Source organism: Notolabrus celidotus, chromosome 12 (assembly GCF_009762535.1).
Source record: "Notolabrus celidotus isolate fNotCel1 chromosome 12, fNotCel1.pri, whole genome shotgun sequence".
In the NCBI taxonomy this organism is placed as follows: domain Eukaryota; kingdom Metazoa; phylum Chordata; class Actinopteri; order Labriformes; family Labridae; genus Notolabrus; species Notolabrus celidotus.
In genome coordinates, this window is record NC_048283.1 from 4,452,718 (window position 1) to 4,463,124 (window position 10,407).

Here is a 10,407-nt window from a genome sequence, read left to right on the forward strand (position 1 = left end):
TATGTTGAGTTCAGCATTTCCAATATGGCTGCCGCCGCCGACTGGCCTCAAAGCAGTGCTTCAGAAACAGATGGGTGACATCACGGATACTGCGTCCATTATTCATTCAGTCTGTGGTGGAAATGCTTCCACTTTTAGAGCACTGCTGGATGCATCTGTGTCCCTTTTCTCTCATCGACCAATCAAATTCAAGCAGGGGCGGGACTTCTGGTAGAAACTAATCCTGGTGGCAACTGACAATCAGGTCATTTTCTCCAAGACAATCTCATATTGGACCCTCCTTAGTCTCAAATATGCTTTATCTCATGAACCAAAACTATGTTTTTCAGGTTACCCTCGGTCAGATCTGTAGCTGCAGCCAGAGTCAGGACCTCTCAGCTGTTTCATTCCTCCTAACATTTAATCATGTAATTTTCCTCTCCCTTTCTTCCTCAGGAGAAGAGGTGGACAGAAACCTGTGCTCGTCCACCCCGGTTCCAGACCCCGTGCCATGCCAGGTGCCTTGCTCCAGAGACTGTGTGCTCAGCGATTGGACGCCCTGGACCACCTGCTCTCAGACCTGTTCCAGTAAGACCATCGAAGGGAAGCAGATGAGGACTCGCTCCATCCTGGCCTACAACGCTGGGGAAGGTGAGGCTCCACCTGCCAAGCAGCCTCCTGCATCATCTCATATGGAAATGTATGCAGATGAGGCCTGGCTATTGGCTTAGTCATGGCCTTTCAAGTTCGTCCTTTGCTGTCACTCAGTGAATGTGTGGATTTCACACTTGTCTGCATGTGCATTTGTCCTTATCTCAAACAGTCTGCTTATCTGTGCTGGTTATTATTTCAGTCGGTCTGTCTCCTCGCCTGACACTCACTTTTTATCTGTTTCTCACATCGTTTCTCTGCATATGCTTGTTCTCACTGTGTGTGTGTGTGTGTGCGTGCGTGTCTCTCTGTCTCCCTCTTTGTCACGTCTCCAAACATTTTCTGTGTCTTATCTGAGTGTGTTTTCCTCACAGTCACTGCGATGGTTGTGGCCTGGATCACAGTGATGGAGGGTAACATTTGTAATTAAAGCTTGCTGCTAGCTGTGTCAGACCTCTAGCTATGTGTCTACACATAGAAAAAAATGAATTGTTAGCTTGTTTTCATTTCTGAAAACTACATTATCATAACAGCTTCAGGGAGACTTTTAATTGATTTAGAACATACCCAGCTTGCTGTAATATAAAGTCAGGCCTTGTTGGCCATGTGTGAAGTAGCTTGATTGTGTTAGCTGTTTTTAGCTGCTCTGCCGTAGAGAAAGTTCATGTTCTGCTTATCTCACCTGTCAAATTAACATACTTTATATCTTTATTTATCAAAGGTCTTACACGGGTGCCAAAGTTTCCAGAACTTTTTGGTAAATCTTTGACTTTAGACTAGAAATATAGACGTCGTTCTTGTCGTAGCTTTAGGAAACGATATCAAACTTTAGTCTGCTCTCTGTTCAGACACACATTTACTTTTTGAACACACACACTCCAGAACAATGCCTGTTAGAAGCTTTGTGTCTTCACCACAGGTTCCCCCTGCAGAGTAGATTATCTGATTAGATTTTGAGCTCCTTGGCAGATTTTGCAGCTGCTGTCTTGCATATTAATAAACAGAGGAAAAATAAATAGTTTCAACTACAGCCGCTACTCAAAGCTTTGAGATACAGAGTTCAGAATCATAACAAACCACCATCATAAAGGCATGGAGAAACGTGCATGTGAATATATTAATAAGCTGGACTAATTTCCTATTGCTTATTAATTACTCACCTACTTAGTAAAACTGCTCACATGTTTTGAGTGATGATTGTCGTGGGACTAAGCGCCTCCTACTGAGAGCTATCAGCTGAACCACATTCGAGATGCATGCTTAATTAGCGAAGCTGGATGTTATTTTTCCTTCTCAACACTGATTACAAAAACTAGACTTAAGCATTGGCTGATAGTGAGTACCTCCTGATATCAATGCATCTTATTGGAGGATAAACACGCTCTTACTCTGACATCTTGCAAGCTTTGGGTAGGACTGGATAGAAGATTACTTTTGTCCCCAAGTGGCAATTTGGTGTCGGGCAAAGGTCCAAAGAAGAAATATGTGATAACACAAGCAATACACATACAAGATAAACACAACTACATACACTACCAGTCAAAAGTTTGGAAACACCTTCTCATCCAATGGTTTTTATTTATTTTAATTATTTTCGACATTTTAGATTAATACTGAAGACATCAAAACTATGAAATAATCTGGTTTTAGTCGTCAAATAGGACTATCCATTGTGTACTAACCCTACCTCTGAACAACACAACTGATGGTCTCAAACACATTAAGAAGGCAAGTCATTCTACAAATGAACTCTTGACAAGGCTCATGTTCATTAGAAACCATTCCAGGAGACCACTTCATGAAGCAGACTGAGAGAATACCAAGAGTGTGCAAAGCTGTCATGAAGGAAAAAGGGAGCTACTTTACAGAATCTAAAATATAAAACATATTCTACTTTGTTTAACACTTTTTTGTTCATTAAATAATTCCATATATAGCTTTACACACTCTTGGTATTCTCTCAGTCTGCTTCATGAAGTGGTCTCCTGGAATGGTTTCTAATTAACATGAGCCTTGTCAAGAGTTCGTTTGTAGAATGACTTGCCTTCTTAATGTGTTTGAGACCATCAGTTGTGTTGTTCAGAGGTAGGGTTAGTACACAATGGATAGCCCTATTTGACTACTGTTGTAATCCAGATTATGGGAAAACCAGATTATTTCATAGTTTTGATGTCTTCAGTATTAATCTACAATGTTGAAAATAGTTAAAATAAATAAAAAACATTATGAGAAGGTGTGTCCAAACCTTTTAACATATAACTTAAATACATAGCCCTTTGGATGTCATGTTTATATGTGTGCAGTGAGATATGAGACCCAAAGTTAGCTATGACTAGCATTACACCCCCTGCTAGCACCACTCGGTTGTTGTTGTTTGTTGTGGTCACATGTTTATTTACCTGATTTTTGAGGGGGGGGGTTGTGATGGGTATTTGATCAGTGCATTAAACCCAGTGATACTCAATATTATATTTCAGGCAGAGGTGGAAATGTACGCTTGCACTGGTTTAGGAGCAGGTTTCTGCACAGTGGCTCTCCCTCCAGCTCTCTGGGAACGATCCTGCCAACATGAACACATCCAAACGACTCACAGCTGTCTCTGCTTGTTCCCTCATCATGTGGTTTGTGTTCTTGAAAGCTCATTTACATTGTCCCCATCTTCCACCATACAGCATTTCTAGGTCATTGTTCGGCAGCAGCTCATTTGAGGCACTGTGTCATGCTAGTATTGAGACCAGCATGGGCCTGTTGTTAGTCAGCTGTGCTGGCACGGCACAGTCAGCAGAGAGGAAGTCATTCTCAGTAACCATTAGGTTGAGATTTGTCTGAGTTGGCAGTCTGTGATTCAGGCCCAACAGTGTGTACACGGCCGCTCATTATGGAGCTGGATCTCTGTCAACCCCAGCAGAGAAATACAGGTGTGGAGGACTCGCTGTCCCGCAACGCCTCTCCATCTCCGCTGAAAGCCCCTAAGTGTCGGCAGTTACTCTAAACCGGAGAGGGCTTTCTCAGTCCATCGACCCGACAACTGAATGACTGACTGACTGCGAGCTGCCTCGCAAGAGAAATGAGCGGGAGACAGCAAAGCACAAACACTGAGGTTATTCTGGGAAAGAGAAAAACAATAAACAGAGGTTGTACAAACCAGAACAGGGCACTGAGAGTCTGACCTGCCATTCGCATTTGGAGTCAACAACTCTGCTCTCCAGCATATATATGAACCAGAGAGGCAAAATATGAGCATAAGAAGAGCCTGGCTGTGAAAAGCAGACAAATATAGTAAAAAGAACAATAATAAAAAAACTTTTTTATTTGTACAGCACCTCTTAAACAGGGGCAGAAGCTCAGAGTAACACACAGTAAATTGAAGAAGGAAAATGATAGATCAAAACAGACAAACTAAAACAACCATAACAAAGCCTCACTTTGCTTTAAGCAAAGTAATCAAACAAAGGATAAACAAAACAGGCACCAAAAAGCAAGAAAAGGTATTTCCTGAGAACAATACATAATGTAAGTGATGTAGAAACACAGAAATGTAGAAAAATAATACAAATTATAAAAAGAACAAGACTAAAACAAAAAGAAGAGTGACAGAGAGTTAGAGGAAATAATGAATAAATGTGTTTGCATATGATTTTAAAACGGTCTCAGAGTTTGCAGCTGTTAAATTATTTATTATGGTGTTTAAGACTTTGGTGCATCTTTTTTCTAAAGACCAGTATACTATAAAACTTGTAATAGAAGCAGGTCCAGATTAAAGGCAGGGTTCCTCATACTAGCAGGGCGTTGCTGCAGGTTTGAACATTTAACAGCATGTCTCAAATAAAGGCCCAGATACTCTTTATCTGGTTGTATCTGGAGTACACTTCTCCATTAATCAAAGAGAATTAGAGGAAACATAGAGCTGATGGACATGCATGGAGCAGGAGGAAGAGGAGGAAGAGGAGGAGGAAGGTTAACCTTTACTGGAGTGTAGTAGTTTTGCAGCCGGTCTCCTGTTGAAGCCTGCTCCAAATAAATGCAGGGAGAGTTTATTGATTGGAACAAATAAAAGAACGGGCTTTCAGTTGAAGTTTTACAGCACATTCAGGTTCTTGAAATTGGGGTTTCTAATGAGCTTTGCCCATCACCTCACAACAACGTGCCTCTGAAAATAAGAGAAACAAGAGTTGCCACGGAGTAGGAATGTAACTCTGAAACCAAATCACGGTGCTGAATGAGGCCAAAGCTCTCTGCTGATGGAGTCTCTGCAGGTTTGGCGTGAGTGAGCCTGACATTTGTTTAGTGCAGATATGTGGGAAACCTTTCAGTAAATGCAGATCTCCAAGCAGCCTACCTAACAGGTGCTGGCTGAGATGCCTCTGGATAAACCTAAAACCACACACGGCAATGAAACTGGAGTCGTATCAACAAAAGCCTCTGATTTTTTTCCCGCTGTACTCCAATCTTTGTGGAACTCATAAATCAAACTTTCACATATCTTGTCAAACCTGCGACCACATTGTTCTAATCGACACAAGCTTGAACTTTGGTTGTTTGTTCTTTAAGATTCAACAAACAGTCAGGTTTTATTGGTACACTACAGCCGGTTCAGCAGAACGTTTCACATCAGCAGGAGCCATCGTGGTTGTTTACATAAAATGTATATTCATGCATTGTATCAGACTCACTTTAAAGGCGATCAGGTGATGTTTCAAAGAGCACAACAAGGGTCAAAGGTCAGGTCAGCTGGAGTCTTTCTGAATGACCTCTTTTCGACCAACGCGAACCAGGTTGTATTTCCCGGCTGACGCTCGCACTGGTTCGGAGCTGGTTGAACTCGCAAACCAACACGGCACCCGTTTGTTCTTCCCATGGTAGAGGCACGTCATGACATCACATATTTACGTGACTGCATTTCCCAGCAGTGCTTGCGCGAACTTTCCCTCACATCACAACAACAACGATGGTGGACAACGGCAGCTCGTCTCCTCAGCCGACCAATGCTTCACGTTGAGATCACTTTTAAAACTATTTTATTCATCTTTTATTGAGTCTATTTTAACTTTTACAATGACCTCTTGGTTTGGTAACCTCAGCATTTTTAACAAAAACAGGTTAGATTACATTGTCAAAGTCTGCCAAAAGATCGTTGGCACTTATCTCAATAATCTTGGCCGTCTCTATCAAGTGAGAGCCACTCAGAAGGCAAAGGCCATCCTTGAAGACCCTCACCGCCCCCTTTTTTCAGAGTTTAGACTTTTGCCAACAGGGAGGAGGTTCACTTACACTAGGAGGGCAAGATCAAACTCATATCTTAGATCATTTGTGCCCTCAGCTGTTGGGCTTTTAAACAAGCTGTAGGACCTTACCTTGGTCTCATGCACAGGAAGAATGATGTCATCCACGGGGGTTAAGTTATATGGATACGTACTTGAATTGATTTGTGAACTTGTGTTCGTTGTTGTGTGTATTGCTTCTATGTATAGGATGTGTGGACTGCTGTTGCGACACAAATTGCCCCTTGGGGACAATAAAGATTTTCTAATCTAATCTAAAAAAATACGTTGGAATCCATTAGTCTCTTTTATTTTTTCGCTGCAGGATAATGATGGAAACACGTTTGGTTTGGGTTTTTGATCATCTCAACCCCGCCCCCCGCCCCCTGCCCCTCGCCCCTGACGTAAGCAGTTAGCGGTTCTAGACCAGCAAAGAATTTGAGCCGCTCTGGAACCGGTTTTCCCGGCCCGGAGCCGGTTCACTCGCAGTCGAAACACGAAAAACTGGTTCTCAATTGAGCACCGGGTCTGAACCGGCCCTGAAACTGCCTTTGTCGAAAAGGGGTAAATGGGACAGAGACTGGACTCATCTGCTGGAGCAAGTAAAACATGAGCTCACAAATTAGTCAAATTCTCAGCCTAGTTATCAGAATCAGAATCATCAGAGTCAGAAATACTTTATTTATCCCAGGGGAAATAATTCAGTCATTACAGTTGCTCTGTACACAATAAGTTATGCAAATACATTAATAATCTTTGTAGAAAATAAATACATGGTAGAAGTCCCCGGAGATCAGGAAGAGGGCACTCTAGTGGTCTGTCTGGAGTCCGGCTATGGCAGCGTTGAGAACGTTGGATGCCATAGTTGGGCTGGCAGAGGGGGGATGTAAACAGCTACCATGTGACATGTGAGATCTCCCCAACAAATCTAACGTCTGAGTAGATTTGTATGTTAGAACCGTTCTGTTGTATCCCAAGTCTCTCTCAGATTCTCACCTTCACTGTGTTTGGTATTCTCAGGTGGAGCTCTGTGCCCAAACAGCAGCTCCCTCCAGGAGGTACGGAACTGTAACGAACATGCCTGCACAGTCTACCACTGGCAGACGGGGCCCTGGGGTCCTTGCACCGACGACCCCTCCGCCTCCTCCCTCAACATCTCGACGGTTGTTCGCAGCCGTCAGGGTCCCTGCTCCATGGGGATGCAGACTCGTAAGGTCATCTGCGTCAGAGTCAACGTGGGACAGGTGCCACCCAAGAAGTAAGTTTATTTTCCTCTTGCTTCCGGCCTCTCTTGATGCTTGTTTATATTTCCAATGGAACTATAATGGTTATTTCCTGCCTCACTGATTTGAAGGTGCTTTTAACTGTGAAATCAGCTGCCGGAGTGTTGTGTTGAAATGAAAATTGCTCACCTCTCAGAACTAAACCACTGGCTTTGAGAAGTACTCTTCAATCATGTGCCATCAAGATCCAAGAGAAGGGACGTTTTCATTTCAAAGAAACCTCTACAACAGCTGATTCTCCTGATTTGGACAGCTTTATCTGAAATGAAGAAGCTAATCAGTCAAATTTCAATCCGCACTTCGAAGAAAAGAGGACTGGGAGAGCTTCAGTTGTCTTTTGATGTGTGAAATCATTTGTTGAAGAACCTCTTTTGTTCTGGCACGTTGCTTGATGAACACAGAAAAAGGGTTACAGTCATTCTTCGAACAAGAATTGAAAAATCCTTTTATGCTTTTCAGGAAAAACAGTGTGTGAGTCTGCGAGCATCTGCTGGCAAATGGAGAGAGCCTTGATTCATTTGTGTTTGTTTATTTGTTTGGAAGGACATCAGTGGTAAACTTTCCATAACAAGATTGAACTGTAACATGCAGATGTGTGTGTGTGTGTGTGTGACATTGGAAACAAAGCTGGATTAAAAAACAAAAGAGGAGTCAGGAGGTTTCAGCAGACACACGAGAGAAGAAGCAGAAGAGACAGCAGGAGAGAGAAGGAGAGTCAGACACACAAACATGTCGCCGTTTAAGTAAGCAGAGCACACTCTACGTGAAGTTAACACCCAGTTCCTATCTTCCCTTCACAGGCGACCACAGATAAATAAATAATCTCCCTGTCCCTGAAAGCCTAATTAACCCTGCCGTTTTGAGCGCTGGTAATTTCTCATTGATGATAATGACAGTAATTAAATGGGATTGATACTTTAAGGCAGTTTAATCATGAGGCAGATGAGCGACGAGATGTTTGTGGTGAGCTCTGAGGACCACACCGCATGAGGCGGATTCAAAACACACTGTCAAGTTTACTTTAATGTCTGCGGGAAAGTTCAGCTCCGGCTCTGACAGATTCACTCAATGACAGACGATGGAGGAGCAGATCTGCTTTTGTCCGATGGCAGGCTCTTTTAACTTTTTATCACAAGCCTGTCAAGAAACGATCCTGTTTCAATAGAAATGACATTTAACAAATCCAAATGTCAAGTTCAACTAGTTACTATGCAAATTCTATACATCTGTGGAACAAGTTTGGCATTTTCACAAAAGTCTTAAGTCTGCAAATATAGAAATGACATTTCAACGAGTGAAAGCTAAGTCACAGATTTCTTTAAATTAGGCTGTAAAACAATTTATTTAATCATGTTTAATATCAGAATTTTGATCAATTAATCACATTATAATCTTGTTTGCAGTTCCATTATTTTGCTTTTTTAAACACAGTTGTTAAAGGAACAGTGCGTAGCATTTAGCATTTCCTTCTTACATCAGCCTGGTTAGCTGCTCCTGTACAGGTATGCTTTACTCGTAGCTTGTAGCTTTCTAGTTATATGTTGGGAAATTTTCGCCTTTAATGGACAGAGACAGAGCTGAGGAGAGACAGGAAATGTGGGGAGTAGAGAGTGGGGGAGGACATGCAGTAAATGGTCAAGGCTGGAATTGAACCTGCGACCTCTGTGAAGAGGACTATAGCCTCTGTACATGGGGCGCACGCTTAAGGCTGATTTATACTTCTGCGTTGAATCAATGGCGTACCCTACGCCGGGGGTCCGCGTAGCTCCCGTACCTACGCCGTGGCCTACGCACGTAGCTGACGTGCCCCTCCTCCAAAATGTAACTCCACGTAGAGCCGACGCGGACCGCAAGCTCTGTGATTGGTCCGCTCGGCGGCTTTGTATTTCCCGCATTTACAACACTTTCGGGATCCCGGGGGGGGGGGGGGGGGGGGGGGGGGGTTTAGACGGAGTCCTGAGGAAATGCTACATTCAAATTCATGCTTCAAGGACTATGGCCTCAATGGGGCGCATGATTTAACCACTGATTAATGGCTTCAAATAACTGGAATCCAATTTATGATAGCTGGAATGTAAGGGCAGATATAAAAATCTCGCCAATAACCAATCATGTGGATGCTGAGAATTGAAATGTAGATATAAGAAATGTTAAAGCCTCCAAAACAGAATTTATGTGTTTCTAATAGTAGTCAATAGTGAAGAGTTAACACCTTCGTAATAAGTTACAGTTATCTTTCATGTATCGTGTATATATTTTATGCATATCCATCACTAAGAGACTTATTGCTATCTCTGTTGCTTATTAAAGGTCATTGAATTAGTTTTCAAGTTTGTAAATAAGGAACCCAGAGAAGTAGAATGGTGGAATGAATTGGCCAACTCCATTCGATCTGCAGAGTCCCTCTCTACTTTCAAAAGACAGCTAAAGACCCAGCTCTTCAGGAAGCACTATGCACTTAGCTAGACTGTTCTCCACTGTTGTCCCCAGTGGCAGATCATGTCTTCCAGCTACAATTGACTCGCACTGTCCTGCTCTACTCTGAGAATCTGTGTTCAGGTCTGGAGTGACCCAGCACTTGGTACTTTGGTCATTATTGTGGTGATGTTAATTGTTGATGATGATAATGGAAGGTCTTATATTGGTTGGTTGCTTCATTGTAGATGTTCCTTATTTTGAAAAAAAAAAAAAAAAATGTCTTACTTACTTTTGTGCATTACCTTTACACTGCTTGGCAGTACCTGCACCCAAATTGACTTGAAGCACTTTGTTCCTCTTACTGATCTTGTTTCCTCTTGTCTAGATCTTTGCTTGTGTTGTTCTTGTTCTCGTATGTACGTCGCTTTGGATAAAAGCGTCTGCTAAATGACATTGTAACATTGTGTTGTAAGTCTGATTCAGTCCCTGCTAAGAAAGAAGGGAACAGTCCCCTGATGAAACTCTGAAGTTGAATTTTCTCCTTTAGTTTCTTTCTTTAATTCCAGACGAGTAAATTCTCCCTCCTGCTCTCTCACACCTCCCAAGAGTCGTCATCATTGAGGAGAGGATGGGTACATAAATTATTAAAAGGGTCAGGGGTGCGCTGTGTACTACAAGGTAAATGTGATTCATAGAGAGCATCACATGATCCAATGAAGATTAATGTCCAGTTCAGCGGTAACTGTTTGAGCAGCTGACCCAGACTCTGCTGCAACTCTTATCAGGCTGCAGAGGAGAGGTGCACATACTAGAAG

The 10,407-nt window shown here is 42.5% G+C and overlaps 1 protein-coding gene across 1 annotated transcript in view; it reads left to right on the forward strand.

The window, feature by feature from the left end:
- LOC117822796 (thrombospondin type-1 domain-containing protein 7A) overlaps positions 1–10,407 on the forward strand; it is a 276,882-nt gene that overhangs the window by 140,120 nt on the left and 126,355 nt on the right. Inside the window, exons 7-8 of the mRNA XM_034697710.1 lie at positions 436–630; positions 6,912–7,149. Coding sequence (XP_034553601.1) covers positions 436–630; positions 6,912–7,149 — 433 coding nt within the window. The remainder of the gene's footprint in view (positions 1–435; positions 631–6,911; positions 7,150–10,407) is intronic.